We start from the raw sequence: 19,012 nt of genomic DNA, 5'->3' as shown, positions 1-19,012 counted from the left end.
GAGATTTTCTTGGTGATTTGTTGTATGTGTGTCCGGAACTTAAGGCTACTGTCAAGGTGGATACCTAGGAATTTTCCCTCTGTGAGTCTTGTGACTGATGATCCATTAAGCGTAATGTTAATTGGATCATTTGCAGCTTTGTTTCCAAACTAAATGAAATAGGTTTTATCAGTGTTCAGGGTAAGTTTGTTAGTCATCATCCAGGCAGATATTTTCTGTAATTCAGCACTGACTGTGTTTGCTGGTATGACTGTGTTTGGGTGGGAAAAGACATATGTAGTGTCATCTGCAAATAATATGGGTTTGAGTAGCTGTGATGCATTCGGTAGATCATTGATGTAGATGAGAAAGAGGAGTGGTCCAAGGATGCTTCCTTGTGGAACTCCTACTGTGATTGGTTGGGTGGAAGAGTTTGCGTCATTTGCATACACATATTGAGTTCAGTTACTAAGGTATGACTTTAGGTAGTTGAGGGAGTGGCCTCTGATACCATAGTGCATTAATTTGGAGTACAGCAGTTCATGGTCAACATTTAACATTAATTTAACTGTCTCCATCTAAGATAAATATGTAAATTACCATATTTCGCGGCTTATTAGACACATTTTTTCCATAAAATGTCTATAAAAACCACCCTGTGTCCTATAAACTGAAGGTCAGTGATGGGAGCTATAAGTTTAGGGTGTGGGGTGGGCTGTAGCTCTCCCAGTTACGTCCGATGCCAAGCCACTGAAACTAAAACAAGTCTTTTAAGCCGCGTCTTATAAGCCGCGAAATACGGTAGTTTATGTAGCAACGGCAGTGGTAGTGGTGTAGTTATGTCGCTCATGGAGCACTGAGTAAGCCACTCAGCACTCATAACCGTAAAAAATTATATACACCACACAATAAATAGAATAAAGTAAATCAATTAATGCTTGATTAATTTCGATAAGAATAATTTTGATTTCTCAGTCTAATAAATTTTTATTTTATTCAGATATTATCCCAAAATGGTAAAGCAGGATAAATTCAATTTATGTTTTTTGTAATGCTGAGCAAGGATAATGTAGTTTACATGTAATGAAATATTGGCAGTAAAGCCAATCAATGTAACAAATTTCTAAACGATTCCATTTTTTGATCCTTCCAAAGGATATGGCTCACGGGGATTAAATAACTCACAAGTACCCATTTACTGCTAGGTGAATGGAACAACAAGCACAAGGGAACACACAGTAACTAATGTTTCCACTTATCCAGGGATAAAACCCTGATTCTTCTGATGTGGAATCAATAGGCATGTTTCCTTACATCTCCTGTTCCTGTTCACCTAGCAGTAAGTAGGTACCTGGGCGTTACTCATCTTTCACCTGCTGTCAAGCTAACAGTAAGTAGGTACCTGGGTGACACTAGTCTTTCACCTGCTGTCAACCTAACAGTAAGTAGGTACCTGGGTGACACTAGTCTTTCACCTTCTGTCAACTTAACAGTAAGTAGGTACCTGGGTGTTAGTTGACTGGTGTGGGTGGCATCCTGGGGGACAATGTTAAGGGACTCTATATTCCGAATAAAATCTTCCTTTCCATCTCCCCCTCAATAAAAATAATAATATATGAAATTAAGCTTATTATTATAATCAAAAAGAAGCACTAAACCTACAAGGGTGATACAGCGCCGTAAGCTTCTCTTAATAAAGCTTAACTTAACATTCACCGTGACCTGACTGCTACACCTAGATTATTATTATTATAATCAAAAAGAAGCGCTAAGCCACAAGGACTATACAGTGCTACACCTAGAACACTGCACACCTAAGTTTACTTAGGTACTGTTATACATAATTTTTAACAAGATTATTACTGTCTTCCATAATAAAGTAGGTAATTCATAAGTTACTTTATTTCCTTGAGACGCCAGACACATTTCCTTGTTAATAATAATACCAACAACAACAGATCAGTAACAATAGTGTTTGGATGTCAAATTACGTGTTGTAGTTGAAGCTCAATGACAGTAAAATGTTCAATGAGGACATTTAAATGTTTAAATAGACACTGAAGACATTCATAATAAAAGTTACCTATATCGTCTGCGCTCACCTGCGATTCATATTATAATTAAACCATTACATTTATTACTGTATTATTAATAATTTGAAAGTGTTAAAAACTTTAATTTGTTAATGTAAATAGTTACAAACATTACGTTATTATGTCGGCTAAATTTGTTTTAATATAATAATGTTATGAATCGCAGAGAGCAACAACAAACATGGCTGGCGTCAAAGGTTAGCAAGTGCTATAATTACACTCTTTTCTCCCTATTATTAGTGCCTCATTCTTATCAGGAACTTGATGGACCTTCATTTTAGCGATGCTCGTTAAGCCTTTCTCATTTTTTTTTCGCCAAAGGTGATGTTAGTGGCACTTGCGGAGTGCAGTGAACACCGTCACTATCAGAGTGAAGTGAGTCACACAGCAGAGGTGTTATATCAAGACAGTTGTACCATATTTGTTCAGTGTTCAACATGCAGATGAAAGGTATAGTGTGCAGTGATGAACCCTGAGTGTATTAATTAACCTAAGCTAGTGCACAACAAGTATAATAATGCTCCAGTAGAGGCTGGTAGACGTTCAAATGTGTTCTGGAACACCAGCTTAATATAATACGAAGTTCATTTCTACTTTAGAGCAGAAAGTAATTCAACTTGTAACAAGATGCAGTAGTCGTGAATAAGCAATACAAGATGCAAAACAACCACAGGGGGAGTTGAATGATAGCTCTTAAGCCTTTCGTGTTGCAATCAACACATCTTCAGGCGCTTACAATGTTGCAGAAATGAGTAGGAAGTTCAGGTTGATTCATTCAAGGGAATGACTCCAGCTGGAGTCATTCCCTTGAATGAATCAACTACCTTATTATTATAAGTCTAGTACCTTATTATTATAAGTCTAGTACCTTATTATTATAAGTCTAGTACCTTATTATTATAAGTCTAGTACCTTATTATTATAAGTCTAGTACCTTATTATTATAAGTCTAGTACCTTATTATTAAAAGTCTAGTACCTTATTATTAAAAGTCTAGTACCTTATTATTAAAAGTCTAGTACCTTATTATTAAAAGTCTAGTACCTTATTATTAAAAGTCTAGTACCTTATTATTAAAAGTCTAGTACCTTTTTATTATAAGTCTAGTACCTTATTATTAAAAGTCTAGTACCTTATTATTAAAAGTCTAGTACCTTATTATTAAAAGTCTAGTACCTTATTATTAAAAGTATAGTACCTTATTATTAAAAGTCTAGTACCTTATTATTAAAAGTCTAGTACCTTATTATTAAAAGTCTAGTACCTTATTATTAAAAATCTAGTACCTTATTATTATAAGTCTAGTACCTTATTATTAAAAGTCTAGTACCTTATTATTAAAAGTCTAGTACCTTATTATTAAAAGTCTAGTACCTTATTATTATAAGTCTAGTACCTCATTATTATAAATCTAACTAATAACTTCTGGAGTATACCAGATATACTCCAGTATACCAGGTATACTCCAGTATACCAGGTATACTCCAGTATACCAGGTATACTCCAGTATACCAGGTATACTTCAGTATACCAGGTATACTCCAGTATACCAGGTATACTCCAGTATACCAGGTATACTCCAGTATACCAGGTATACTCCAGTATACCAGGTATACTCCAGTATACCAGGTATACTTCAGTATACCAGGTATACTCCAGTATACCAGGTATACTTCAGTATACCAGGTATACTCCAGTATACCAGATATACTCCAGTATACCAGGTATACTCCAGTATACCAGGTATACTCCAGTATACCAGGTATACTCCAGTATAGCAGGTATACTCCAGTATAGCAGGTATACTCCAGTATACCAGGTATACTCCAGTATACCAGGTATACTTCAGTATACCAGGTATACTCCAGTATACCAGGTATACTTCAGTATACCAGGTATACTCCAGTATACCAGATATACTCCAGTATACCAGGTATACTCCAGTATACCAGGTATACTCCAGTATACCAGGTATACTCCAGTATACCAGGTATACTTCAGTATACCAGGTGTACTTCAGTATTCAATAATGTATATTAAAATGTACTGCTCCATAACCTGTATCAATATAGAGTAAGAATTAGGATTAGTCTACCCAAAATGCCTAGGCATGCTAGTGGCATTCTTTGCAATTAATATTTTGTTATATGTAAACCACACATTGTAAGCTTTGCAAGGAAATAAACATTTTCATTTTCATCTCTATTCAGTCACTCCACAAAACTGAAAATCACTGAATCTGTTTAAAATACCCTCTAATACTTTTGTAACTGATCATTTGTTTATTAGCTACCTTTCTTATTGTACTTACGATTGTAGTTAATGCATAAAAAGTCTTACTTAAGTCTATATCCAGATCCTAAGTAACTTTTAAGCATTAGGATTAGTTTACTCAAAATCCATTGCATAATTAGTGGCTTCCTTTTGTGTCTACCAAAGCTTTATTACGTTTGAGCTACATTATTTGTATTGCATAAAGAAATAATTTGTTTTATTGTATTTTACTCCATCAATTTCTCACTGTAGCTGCCATTAAATTACGATCGCACATATCTGAGGTCATTATATATATATATTAAAAAATATTAAGTCTCAGTATCATGGCTGGAACAACTCAAACATAACAAACTTTATACAGTACATACAGCACAGTATATTATATAATTATACAGTACAGTATATTATATAATTAGGGTGATTGATATATAAACTACTTTATAAAAAGACCCTTATTATGAAGGCATTACTGGCAGCCTTAAAACTATATTATGATTAGTAGTACGTATATGAGAATAAGAATACTTAAGTTTTTTTTATATTGGAGGTATTTAATAATTCAATAAAAAATCTAATTAGTAATATATTAACCCTTTCAGGGTCGAGAGGCCCTCTTCTAAACTCGTTCACAGGGTCGAAAATTTTTCGTAAAAAAAAAAATTATTTTTTCTTATGAATGATAGTGAATCTTTTCCTGATCATAATGACACCAAAAGTATGAAATTTGATGGAAAACTTATGGAATTATGCTCTTGCGAAGTTAGCGGTCTCGACAATGTTTACGCATCAGCGATTTCGCCCACTTTGATCCCTATTTTTGGCCAATTTCAGTGTACTAGTCGACAAAAATCGTATCTATTTCGCTAGAACTCCATTTTTTCTATCGAATGAGTACAAGAAACCACCCATTTACTGATTTAAAATATCCAATAAAGTGATCAGAAATTGGCAATTTTGCCAATGTCACACAAATTTCAGAAGATGCCAATTTCCAAATAGGGTCCATAAGCAAGACAGACATTCCTGGCACTAAAACAACATTTTCTCTGTTCATTAGTCACGTCCCCAGGCCTCTCTTACATCTCTTTTGCTTTCCACTTTGAATTTTTATTCTCACAAAAAATAGAAGATTTACTGTTATGCAGACTACTGCATTACCTGGAGTTTACCTGGAGAGAGTTTCGGGGGTCAACGCCCCCGCGGCCCGGTCTGTGACCAGGCCTCCTGGTGGATCAGCGCCTGATCAACCAGGCTGTTGCTGCTGGCTGCACGCAAACCAACGTACGAGCCACAGCCCAGCTGATCAGGAACTGACTTTAGGTGCTTGTCCAGTGCCAGCTTGAAGACTGCCAGGGGTCTGTTGGTAATCCCCCTTATGTGTGCTGGGAGGCAGTTGAACAGTCTCGGGCCCCTGACGCTTATTGTATGGTCTCTTAACGTGCTAGTGACACCCCTGCTTTTCATTGGGGGGATGGTGCATCGTCTGCCAAGTCTTTTGCTTTCGTAGTGAGTGATTTTCGTGTGCAAGTTCGGTACTAGTCCCTCTAGGATTTTCCAGGTGTATATAATCATGTATCTCTCCCTCCTGCGTTCCAGGGAATACAGGTTTAGAAACCTCAAGCGCTCCCAGTAATTGAGGTGTTTTATCTCCGTTATGCGCGCCGTGAAAGTTCTCTGTACATTTTCTAGGTCGGCAATTTCACCTGCCTTGAAAGGTGCTGTTAGAGTGCAGCAATATTCCAGCCTAGATAGAACAAGTGACCTGAAGAGTGTCATCATGGGCTTGGCCTCCCTAGTTTTGAAGGTTCTCATTATCCATCCTGTCATTTTTCTAGCAGATGCGATTGATACAATGTTATGGTCCTTGAAGGTGAGATCCTCCGACATAATCACTCCCAGGTCTTTGACGTTGGTGTTTCACTCTATTTCGTGGCCAGAATTTGTTTTGTACTCTGATGAAGATGTTAGTGTATAAATGGTGTAGAAATGGTATAAATAATATCAGTGCACTTGTGAAAGAATATTAGACTCGCCAGTTGATGTGTATTGGACGCTTGGCATGATTTGTTTACTTTTGAAATTTGGTAAAAATCGAACATTTCTGCTACTTTGAGCTCAATTTCAAGGTACTTTTCATTATGAAACCAGTCAAAATCATCTCAATTTCTGTAATATGTCTTCCATTCTATAAAATGAGACCAGGAAAACTAGAATACAATAGTAAAACCATACAAAAATACACTGCAGGGTCCATGCACAGTGGTGTTTTACACTCCTCACTCATAAAACAAGTGTCTCTGCATTGTTGTGGGCGTTTTTTTTTGTATGTGCACAGACAAAACACCCCTTCTGAGTCTTTTTCTTGGAAGCAGTAGCAGGCAGTTTTGTTAGGAAGTTATCACCAGGCCTCAGACGAGAAGGTAGTTGTTGATAATTTGGTGGGCGGTTTTTCTATTGCAGGTGTTGTTACTTGGTACTTGAATATTATTTGTCTGATGACAGACAAACAAAATTTGCCATTTGGTGGTTTGTTTCTGGTCCTCATCTTATACATATTATAAGCATTGAGCATAGAAATGTCCAGAAGATGGATAAAGAGTTTTATGAACCACTTATAGCTCTTGCAAACACAATCAGCAAACCCAATCTGCATGTCACATTTGTCCACTGAATGCATATTGACAGTGTAGTCCATCACAGCTGCAGGTTTTAGAATGGTTTCATTGGTCTCTATTCTGCCTGCCAGTGTCTGCCATTTCGTTAGGGTGAACTGATGACAACAGTGTGACATCTCGTTTGTCATGCCACTGAAATGCCATGATGTCATTGGCAGCAAACGCCTGCACCTCGCCTCTACGAGTGTCAGTGTCGAACCTAGGCATATGCTTACGATTTGCACACACTGTACTGCACACATCTATCATGTTTACTCGCAAAAAATCACTGAGTAAGGGGCTTGTGTACCAGTTACCAGTATATAATATGTATCCCTTACCAAGATATTGTTCCATCATTGTTCGAACCACATCACCAGAGATGCCCAATAACTTCCTGGTATCTTACAATGTATTACTTCCTGTGTACACAATAATGTCCAATACAAGACCACTGTAGCACTCACAAAGCATAAACAACTTTATACCAAAGGGTTTCTTCTTGCTTCGTATATGTCAACCTTTGAACAGAATCAAAGACTCATCAATAACAAGCTTCCTGAAGGGATAAAAATACATATTGAATTTCTGTTTCAGATACACATTCCTAATCTTATATAACCTGTCGTTTTTGTCAGGCCTGGTTTTGTCTGAGAAGTGTATCATACGTAATAATAGCATAAATCAATTCACTTGCATTATATCACTGAAACCTGGGGTTGCAATCAGGCAGTCTGTTGACCAGTATGATTTGACAATGAGCCTAGAGAAGCTGAATACAGAAGCATACAAAGTATGTATGAAACATGTACCATTGAGGAAACCCAGAAGATCAGATATAGAGAGAGAGCATAGGAGATGGCACAGAAAAAGAAAATGGGTTACTGAACTGCTTAAAAACACAAATATGATACAACAGAGGAAAGACTTAGCAGAGAGATCAATGAATTAGAGCAAAAACTTAGAATGTCATACCTCACAGAAGAAGTACAAAGGGAACAAAGGGCCATACAGGATATTGCAAGGAACCCAAGTATTTCTATTCCTATGCAAAATCCAAGCTAAGAACTACCTGTAGAATTGGACCACTACTGAGAGGAGACTTGTATACTGACGACAAACATGAAATGAGTGAAATCCTAAAAGAACATTATGAGTTGGTGTTCAGCAACCCACTAAATGACAGCAAGGTAGAAAATGCAGAAATATTTTTCACTCCAGAAGAAGGCCGCACAGACCAACTAACTGACATTAGTACAAATCCCATAGATTTCGAAAAAGAAATGGAAAACATGCCCACTCACTCAGCGCCTGGACCAGATTCATGGAATGCACTATTTATAAAGAAGGGCAAAGTACCACTAGCACGAGCCCTCAGTATTCTTTGGAGAAAGAGCTTAGATCTAGGTGAAATACTGGAGGTCTTAAAGAGTGCAGACATAGTTCCTTTGCATAACGGAGGTAGTAGAGCACTAGCTAAAAATTACAGACCAATAGCCCTAACCTCTCACATCATAAAAATCTTCGAAAGAGTGATGAGATGGCAAGTTACAAATTTCATGGACCAGCACAACCAACATAACCCAAACCAGCATGGTTTTAGAGCAGGACGATCATATCTGTCACAGCTACTGAACCATTATGACAGAATTACAGAGGCACTGGAAGACGACCAAAACGCAGATGTGATTTACACAGATTTTGCAAAGGTATTTAACAAATGCGATCATGGAGTGATAGCGCACAAAATGAAGTCCATGGGCATTACGAGGAAGGTAGGCAGATGGGTTTTCGGTTTCCTAACACACAGAACACAAAAAGTAGTAGATGTCAAAAGCTCAGTGCCCCAAGGCACTGTCCTGGCACCTCTGCTGTTCCTCATCCTCATAGCAGACATAGACAAAAACACCCGGCACACTTTTGTATCATCATTTGCAGATGACACTAAAATAAGCACGAAAGTCAGTACGGTAGAGGACACTGAAAAAGTACAGGAAGACATAAACAGGGTTTTCCAGTGGGCAGTGGAGAACAACGTGACATTCAGTGGTGATAAGTTCCAGCTGCTTAGGTATGGAAAGAATGAAGAACTCAAAAGGAGCACTATATACAAAACTCAAGAGGGTCGCCAAATAAAACGTAAGGAACACGTAAAAGACCTAGGAATAATTATGTCAGCGAACCTTTCTTTTGAAGAACATAACAAGACAAAGATCACGACAGGAAGATGACGGGGTGGGTATTGAGAACTTTCAAACAAGGAAAATAATGCCGATGGTGACACTCTTCAAATCGCTAGTGCTCCCTCACTTAGAATATTGCTCAGTGCTGACGGCCCCGTTCAGGGCAGGAGAAATATCGGAGCTGGAACAAATACAGAGATTGTTTATGGCTCACATTGCACCAGTAAAGCATCTAAACTACTGGGAACGCCTGCAAGTCTTGAACATGTACTCGTTGGAGTTGAGGAGAGAGAGGTACATGATAATATATACCTGGAAGGTACTCGAGGGCTTGGTCCCAAATCTGCACACTGCCATAACAACATACTGGAGTGAGAGATATGGGAGGAAGTGTAAAATAAACCCAGTGAGGAGCAGGGGTGCAGTGGGGACAATAAGGGAACACTGTATCAACATCCAGGGTCCTAGACTTTTCAACATCTTATCAGAAGATATCAGAAACACTGCTGGAACAAGTGTAGAAGCCTTCAAGAGGAAACTAGACAAATATCTTCACCAGGTGCCAGATCAACCAGGCTGTGATGGATATGTGGGGCAGCAGGCCTCCAGCAGCAACAGCCTGGTTGACCAGGCAAGCACCAGAGAGTAGATAAACTCTCAAAACTCTTCAGAGGTATATCAAAGGTAAGGTATGTGGCATAAGCATTATTGTGGCAAATAAAAGATACATCTCAGCCCCAGTTGACTCCTCCTACTGGTGTAGGCGTGATTTTGGTGAAAATATTGTGTTTGCCATGGTGTAATTGACATATCTGTTGCTTTCTCTGACAATAATTTCCATCAGGGGTTCATCAAAGAATAACTCGAAACATTCTAGCTCAGTGGCATTGTTCCTAAGTGTACAAGATGGCCATATTCCACTTTCACTTTCATCAAACTGATGGTGATTAGGAACAAAATTGTCAGCTACCTGCCAGTCCCAGGTGCAGTCTACTGGTGGGTACTGGATATAGACAGCTGGTTGTGGTTGTGGAGGCTGGTGTGGTGGGTGAGTGGGGGATGGTGGCCTTTGTTGTAATTCAGCTGAGTCAGCAGCGTGGATAGCAGCATGGCCCACTGCTGGTGCCTCATGGCTGGCACCACCTCTACCACCACCAGATGCATGCACATTTTCCATCCCAATTGCAATACTATCATTTTCATTTCACTATCTGTTCCTGTAGTACAGCCACGGGATGTACTCCGTGATGTACTCCTTCCCCTTGGAATAGCTTATGGCACACTACCTGAGCACATTTAGCGTCGTATATACTGACGCTTCACTGGAGAATATTCCACTTCACTCTCGCTACTGGAACTGTTTTCAAGAGCTTGAAGTTCACTATCACTATCATCTCCATTGCTCACATCTGAGTCCTGGATATGGGAAAATACGAGTTTCCTCTTTTATTCTGGTACAACTGAACAGGAACAAGACGGCCTAGCACCAGAGGTTGAAGGTTGAGGGTCATCTGGATTTTCTCACTATTACCGGTATTATGGTCATTAGTTTCGGTCACAATCTCATCAAAACCTTGAAACTCGTCTTCACTGACACTTCCATCTGTATTAGAACTGTTGCTGGGGAACAAAAGTGTCCCAGTTCGTCGAGGAGTGAGGCATTTCTTACTGCGAGGCATGGTGAACAAGGTGTACTAAAATGGCGTTCCTACAATGCACCACTGGGTCTACGAATTTTTTCCTGGTGCACACGCTGACCATGCAGACCCATTTTCTCACATCTAGGCCTACCAGCCTTTTCCCGCTTGATTTGAAGGCGCTAGAATTTATGCGTACTAGTACGTCAATAACCCTGGCGCATAAGACGTACTAGTATGTCGAAAACCCTGAAGGGGTTAATCTCTGAGGAAGGCACCTCCTTCTCTCCCTCTTCCTCCTCCTCTGAAGCAAGTTCCTCAGCTGCAGTGTGTTGCTGTTCGAGTTGAAGCTCTTTCAGCTCTTCCCTGTGGTCCTCCACCAACTCTTCCACATCCTCGCCACTTGCCTCCATCCCCAGGGACTTCCCCAGTGCCACAATAGAGTCCACAGGTCAGCCTCAAACCCTTTAAAATCCCTCTCTTGGACACAAACTGGCCACAGTTTTCTCCAAGCAGAGTTCAAAGTCCTGGAAGTCACTCCCTCCCAAGCCTTACCTATAAGGCTTATGCAATTGAGGATAGTGAAGTGATTCCTCCAGAACTCTCTTAGGGTCAACTGAGCGTCCGAGGTCATTTCAAAGCACTTTTGAAACATTGCTTTTATGTAGAGTTTTTTGAAGTAAAAAATGACCTGCTGGGCCATGGGCTAGAGGAGATGAGTGGTGTTGGGAGGCAAGAACTTTACTTTTATAAAGATGAAGTCCCTAAACACTTGGTCTTCCAAGTCTGGAGGATGTGCAGGAGCATTGTCCAGTACCAGGAGGCACTTGAGTGGCAATTTCTTTTCCAGGAGGTATTTTTTCACACTTGGGCCAAACACATCATTAACCCACTCTTTGAAATTTGCCTTGTGACCCATGCCTTATGATTAGCTTTCCACATCACACACAATCTATTCTTGACAGCATTGCTTTTCTTGAACACACTGGGATTATCTGAGTGATACACCAGTAAAGGCTTCCCTTTAAAATCCCCACTAACACTACCACATAACAAAAGAGTAAGCCTGTCTGTCATAGGCTTGTGTCCTGGCAGTGCCTTTTCCTCCTGTGTGATGTAGGTCCTGTTTGGCATTTTCTTCCAAAACAGGCCTGTTTCATCACAATTCAACTCTCGTTGGGGTTTGAATCCTTCAGCCTTTATGTACCCCTGGAATTCCTGCACATACTTTTCAACCGCACATTTGTCAGAACTTGCAGCCTCCCCATGCCTTACAACACTGTGTATGCCACTACACTTCTTAAATCTCTCAAACCAGCCTTTGCTGGCCCTAAATTCACTACCAGCAGCACTTGTTCCAGGAGTTTTCTGTAGAAGATCCTCATGTAACTGCCTTCCCTCCTCACAAATAATAGATTCCACAACACCATCTCCCACTAATTCTTTTTTCTTAATCCACAATAATAACTTTTTCATCTCTTCCATTATTGGTGACCTTTGTTTCGTTAGAAAAGTTACTCCTTTCGCAACATTAGCATCCTTGATTTGTTCTTTCTTTACCAGGATGGATGTTATGGTAGATTCGTTTTTTCCATACATCCTGGCAAGTTCCAGCACTCACATACCACTTATATTCCATGGTGTCTCTCACTTTCTTTACCACAGGAACTTTCTTTGGAGCCATGGTTACTTATTTTGCAGTTGCACCCCCCCCAAAAAAAAAACACCAAAAACAATGGAAAACAAGCAAAATGTTTGGATGTATGAGCAGACTCTTCCTCACCCACCAAGAGGCACGGCCTAAATGATGCGCAAGTGGTCCCAGCCGGCGGACGGACGCGTCCCAAACGGCCGATCACTGAAATAATGGCTGATCACCGGAAGCCAAAAAACCGACGGATCACCGAGTTGGCTGATAACAGGAACGGTTGATAACCGAGGGGTCCACTGTACGTTATTATTTTACATGTATTATTATTATACATATTATTATTATTTTACTATTATTATACATATTATTATTATTTTACTATTATTATACATATTATTATTATATATATTATTATTATTGTTATTATTATTAGTATAATTTATAATTTTTATTCACACAAAAAATAGAAGATTTACTGTTATGCAGACTACTGCATTATTGTAATAATTGTATAAATAATATCAACCCATTCACGACTGCATGTTGAACATTGCCGAAGAACTGAACATTTCTGCTACTTTAAGGTAAATTTCAAGGTACTTTTCATAATGAAACCAATCAAAATCATATCTATTTCTGTAATATGTCTTCCATTTTATTAAATGAGGCAAAAAAAAAGAGACTACAACCATAAAAGTACCATACGAAAATGCTACTAAGGGGCGGCTAATTGCCAAGAAGTGAACTTTATTATTCATGGTCCGATTTCTTTCATTTTTGGTGTATGTTAAGAAGCATCTTTCCATCATACATTGCCCAAGTTTCAATAAGATAGTCCAACAAACAAATGAGATCCAGTTCCCTAGATCAAGAGCAAGAGCCCCTCACCAGCGTGAAGGAACCTCCCTTAAGGCCTGCTCGCTTATGGAAATTTAGCTTGTGTATGGAAGCAAAAAATTGACCGATTGACTGCTCGTATTTGGAAAAACTTGCACGTGGATACACTCGCAAGTGGAGGTTCTCCTGTACTGTATGTACCAGTTACTACTAAATATTCACATTTTTGGGTAAAGTGTTCTAGAACTATATTGCGGACCCTAGACCAACGATGTTAATCCGTTCCAGAGAGCTTGTCCTTAGCCGAATTTATCGTTAGCCAAATTAATTTTCCCCATAAGAAATAATGGAAATCCAATTAATCCGTTCCAGACAGCCAAAAGTACAGTGGAACTTCTACTTGTAAGTTTAATCTGTTCCATGACCTTGCTCGCAACTGGATTTGCTCGTTTGCAGAGTCAATTTTTCTCATATAAATTAACTGAAATGCAATTAATCCGTTCCAGTCGAATTCTGTACTTCAATAATTTCGCTAATATCAACTTTATGGCTTATTTATCTATCTCACTTGATTTAATGTGACATAATGGACAATATAAATAACATAGAAACCTGATATATACTCTAAAATGAATAAAATATATAATTCATGTAGTGGTATGGGGGTGTCGGCAGTGGATGACAGTTTGTCTGGAGACCGGACAAAATACTACTTGAATAATTTTGCTAATATCATCTATACGGCTTATTTATCTAACACAGTTCATCTGATATGACATAACAAACAATATAAATAACATAGAAACCTGATATTTACTCTAGAATGAATAAAATATGTCATTATACAGTGGACCCCCGCATAACGATTACCTCCGAATGCGACCAATTATGTAAGTGTATTTATGTAAGTGCGTTTGTACGTGTGTGTTTGGGGGTCTGAAATGGACTAGTCTACTTCACAATATTCCTTATGGGAACAAATTCGGTCAGTACTGGCACCTGAACATACTTCTGGAGTGAAAAAATATCGTTAACCGGGGGTCCACTGTACGTATATGTGTGGCAGTGGCAGCGGCCGACGAGAGTTTGTCTGGAGACAAGACAAAATACTCCTTGAATATTTCGCTATCATCAACTCTACGGCTTACTTATGTATCACAGTTCATCTAATATGAAATAATAAACAATATAAATAACATAGAATCCTGATATATACTCTAGAATGAATAAAATATGTCATTATGTAACAGGTGGAGGCGACCACAACTGCTCCCTCTTTGTTGTGGAGAACACTGCCATTTAGTGACGGCCTTTTGAAGCCATCTATTATTATAATTATTATTATGTAGAACATTATTATTATGTATGTATTATTATTATACATATTATATTATACTATTATTATTATACGTATTATTATTATACGTATTATTATTTTCATATAATTATTATTATTACGCGTATTATTATTACAATATAAATAATTTGTAATTTTTATTCACACAAAAAATATAAGATTTACTGTTATGCCTTATTGCAATAATTGTATAAATAATGTCAACCCATTCACGACTGCATATTGGAATGGACAGTGACGTCATTTGTTTACTCTTGAACATAGTCAAGCAAACGAGCAGTTCTCCCTCATTGAGCTCAATTTCCAGGTACTTTTCGTTGTGAAAGCAATCAAAATCATATCTATTTCTGTAATACAGTGGACCCCCGCATACCGTTGACATCACATGACATTAAATCTGCATACCGATACATTTTATCGCTAAGATTTTGCCTTGCATACCGCTAAAAAACCCGCTCAACGCTATTCGTCCGAGACGTGTCTAATGTGCGGCCTGAGCCAGCCTCACATGTTCCGCCGGTGGCATTGTTTACCAGCCAGCCTCCGCGGTAACATCCAAACATACAATCGGAACATTTTGTATTATTACAGTGTTTTTGGTGATTTTATCTGCAAAATAAGTGACCATGAGCCCCAAGAAAGCTCCTAGTGCCAACCCTACAGGAATAAGGGTGAGAATTACTATAGAGATGAAGAAAGAGATCATTGCTAAGTATGAAAATGGAGTGCGTGTCTCTGAGCTGGCCAGGTTGTATAGTAAACGCCAGTCAACCATCGCTACTATTGTGTCCAACAAAACGGCAATCAAGGAAGCTGTTCTTGCCAAAGGTTCAACTGTGTTTTCGAAACAGAGATCGCAAGTGATGGAAGATGTTGAGAGACTCTTATTGGTATGGATAAATGAAAAACAGATAGCAGGAGATAGCATCTCTCAAGTGATCATAAGTGAAAAGGCTAGGAAGTTGCATGAGGATTTAATTAAAAAAATGCCTGCAACTAGTGATGATGTGAGTGAATTTAATTAACCCCTTCAGGGTCCAAGGCCCAAATCTGAAGTGGTGCCCCAGTGTCCAAGAATTTTCAAAAGAAAAATTTGTTATTTTTTCTTACGAAATGGTAGAGAATCTTTTTGTGAAGGTAATAAAACAAAAAGTACGAAATTTGATGGAAAATTGATGAAATTATGCTCTCGCGAATTTTGATGTGTCAGCGATATTTATGAATCGGCGATTTTGCCGACTTTGACTCCCATTTTAGGCCAATTACATTATTCCAGTCAACCAAATTCTTAGCTATTTCACTAGTATTACTTCTATTCTATCGATTGAGCACAAGAAATCGCCAAGTCAACTGTTTCAACTACAAATTAAAGTGATCTGAAATTGTTAATTTGGTCAATTTAACACAAAGTTCAAAATATTCCAATTTCAAAATAGGGTCCAGAATAAACAATGTAGGTATTCCTGGAACTAAACTAACATTTCCTCTCTTCATTAGTTACGTTTTGAGGCTTTACAAATAAATTCCATTTTGATTTTTTATTCACATAATGAATTTTTATTCACACCAAAAAATAGAAGAGTTACTGTTATGCAATACTGTAATAATTGTATAAATATCATCACCATATTTGTGAATGCATATTAGACCCACCAGTATTAGACGTGTGAGGTCATTTGTTTACTCTTGAATATCGGCAAAAATTTAACATTTCCGCTACTTTGAGCTCAGTTTCAAGCCATTTCTAGTGCTAACACCAATCAAAATCATCTCTATTTCTGTAATATGTCTTCCATTCTATCAAATGAGACCAAGAAATCGCAAATAGAACTATAAAAAACATACGAAAAAACACTGCAAAGTCGCTGTTTTAATCGAAAAATCATGATTTCAGTTTTTTCTCTCATTATACACAGCGTGCTGCAGGATCTGTTTTATGTGGTGCACACATACCACATAGATGTATTCTGTCATATCTAGGCCCAAATGTACCACTCACAGTTTATCAGAGTGAGCTGAGCTCATGACGTAGATCTACGGTTTGGACCCTGAACGTAAAGCCGTAGATCTACGGGACGGACCCTCAAAGGGTTAAGGCCAGCAAAGGTTGGTTTGAGAGATTTAAGAAGCGTAGTGGCATACATAGTGTGATAAGGCATGGTGAGGCTGCCAGTTTGGACCACAAAGCAGCTGAAAAATATGTGCAGGAATTCAAGGAGTACATAGACAGTGAAGGACTGAAACCTGAACAAGTGTTTAATTGTGATGAAACAGGCCTGTTTTGGAAGAAAATGCCAAGCAGGACCTACATTACTCAGGAGGAAAAGGCACTCCCAGGACATAAGCCTATGAAAGACAGGCTTACTCTGTTGATGTGTTCCAATGCTAGTGGTGATTGCAAAGTGAAGCCTTTATTAGTGTATCACTCAGAAACTCCCAGAGCATTCAGGCAAAAGAATATCCTCAAGGCTAATTTGTGTGTGCTGTGGAGGGCAAACAGTAAGGCATGGGTCACTAGGGACTTTTTCTATGACTGGTTACACCAAGCATTTGCCCCCAATGTGAAAGATTACCTAACTGAAAAGAAATTAGACCTTAAGTGCCTCCTGGTGTTAGACAATGCCCCTGGTCATTCTACAGACGTGGCAGAGCGACTTTATGGGGACATGAGCTTCATTAAGGTGAAGTTTTTGCCTCCTAATACCACTCCTCTCCTGCAGCCCATGGACCAGCAGGTTATTGCAAACTTCAAAAAACTGTACACAAAAGCTGTGTTTGAAAGGTGCTTTGTAGTGACCTCAGAAACTCAATTGACTCTAAGAGAGTTTTGGAGAGATCACTTTAATAAGTAAGTAAGTAAGTTTATTCAGGTATACACAAATACAGTTACGTACATAGAATTATCATACATAGCAGCATATGTGTAGAGAACCTAGGATAACCCAAAAAAGTCAGACACAGTGACTTATTTCCATTGGGGTCCTTTTACTTTATAATATAAAGGTTTTAATATTTTCTTATTATTCTACAATGAAGATAACATCTTATTATCATACTAAAAAGACTATCTACTACACGAGGGTCATTAAGACTACAATACGAGGGTCATTACTAGGAATAAGGTAAAATTTACACGTATGTTAGCTAAAAAAATAGAAAATCATTCCCCTCCCTTTCTGTAGCTACATTCATCAGACATCTTTTGGCAGTCTTCTTGAACTGGTTCATGCTAAGACTGGCTTTGACATGTGCAGGCAGTCTGTTCCATTCCTTTATTGCTGTACAACAAAAGGTGTTTGAAACCTGGCCACTGACTGTGTAAACCTTATAGGTAAGGCTTGGGAGGGAGTGACTAAGAGGATCTTGAACTCTGCTTGGAAGAAACTGTGGCCAGAATGTGTAGACCAAAGAGATTTTGAAGGGTTTGAGGCTAACCCTGGGAATCCTATGCCAGTTGAGGAATCCATTGTGGCATTGGGAAAGTCCTTGGGGTTGGAGGTTAGTGGGGATGATGCAGAAGAGTTGGTGGAGGAGGACAATGAAGAACTAACCACTGATGAGCTGCTAGATCAACTTCAACAGCAAGAGGCTAGACCTGAGGAAACTGCTTCGGAGGAGGGGAGATAGAAATTGAAGAAGTTGCCTACTTCAAAGATTAAGGAAATGTGTGGAATGTGGCTTTAAGTGCGAACCTTTTTTGATGATAATCACCCTAACACAGCTATTGCAAGCCGTGCTGGTGACTATTACACTGACACTGTTGTGAAACACTTAGTCATAAAGGAACGAGAGGTACAGGCCACTATGGACAGATATGTTGTGCGACAGAAGTCCAGTGATTCTGAAGCTGGTCCTAGTGGCATTAAAAGAAGAAGGGAAGTAACCCCAGAAAAGGACTTGACACATCAAGTCATAATGGAAGGGGATTCCCCTTCTAAACACTAAGACTCTCTCCTCCTCCCATCCCATCAATCATCACCAGATCTTCAATAAAGGTAAGTGTCATGTAACTGTGCATGCCTTTTTCAGTTTGTGTGTATTAAAATTAATATTTCATGTGGTAAGAATTTTTTTTTCATACTTTGGCGTGTCTTGCACGGATTAATTTGATTTCCATTATTTCTTATGGGGAAAATTCATTCGCATAACGATAATTTCGCATAACAATGAGCTCTCAGGAACGGATTAATATTGTTATGCGGGGGTCCACTGTGTATATCTTCCATTCTATCAAATGAGACCAAAAAAACAAGAATACAACCATAAAAACCATACGAAAATACCGCTAAAGTGTGGCTAATTGCTGAGAAGTGAACTCCATTATTTATGCTCCGATTGGTTTCA

At 38.6% G+C, this 19,012-nt stretch overlaps 2 protein-coding genes across 5 annotated transcripts in view; one reads left to right on the top strand and one right to left on the bottom strand.

Annotated features, from left to right (window-relative positions):
* Positions 1-2,176, bottom strand: part of LOC128685688 (ATP synthase mitochondrial F1 complex assembly factor 1) — a 162,204-nt gene extending 160,028 nt beyond the window's left edge. Inside the window, exon 1 of one of the 2 annotated variants that reach the window (XM_070088101.1) lies at positions 2,063-2,176. The gene's annotated coding sequence lies outside the window, so the exon portion shown is untranslated. Of the gene's footprint in view, positions 1-1,970 lie in introns of both variants that reach the window. The other variant, XM_070088100.1, reaches the window with a different exon arrangement.
* A 25-nt stretch (positions 2,177-2,201) lies between these two features.
* The window catches only part of LOC128685689 (leptin receptor gene-related protein), a 56,404-nt gene continuing 39,593 nt past the window's right edge, over positions 2,202-19,012 (top strand). The window contains exons 1-2 of one of the 3 annotated variants that reach the window (XM_053772237.2): positions 2,202-2,269; positions 2,394-2,522. In XM_053772237.2, coding sequence (XP_053628212.1) covers positions 2,510-2,522 — 13 coding nt within the window. In that variant the 5' untranslated portion in view covers positions 2,202-2,269; positions 2,394-2,509. Of the gene's footprint in view, positions 2,270-2,326; positions 2,523-19,012 lie in introns of those variants that run through there. The other 2 variants (XM_053772234.2, XM_053772238.2) reach the window with 2 other exon arrangements.

The sequence above is a fragment of the Cherax quadricarinatus genome, chromosome 23 (genome assembly GCF_038502225.1).
Source record: "Cherax quadricarinatus isolate ZL_2023a chromosome 23, ASM3850222v1, whole genome shotgun sequence".
In the NCBI taxonomy this organism is placed as follows: Eukaryota; Metazoa; Arthropoda; class Malacostraca; order Decapoda; family Parastacidae; genus Cherax; species Cherax quadricarinatus.
Note: the sequence above shows the minus strand (reverse complement) of the source record. Positions and strands in the feature narration are given on the sequence as shown.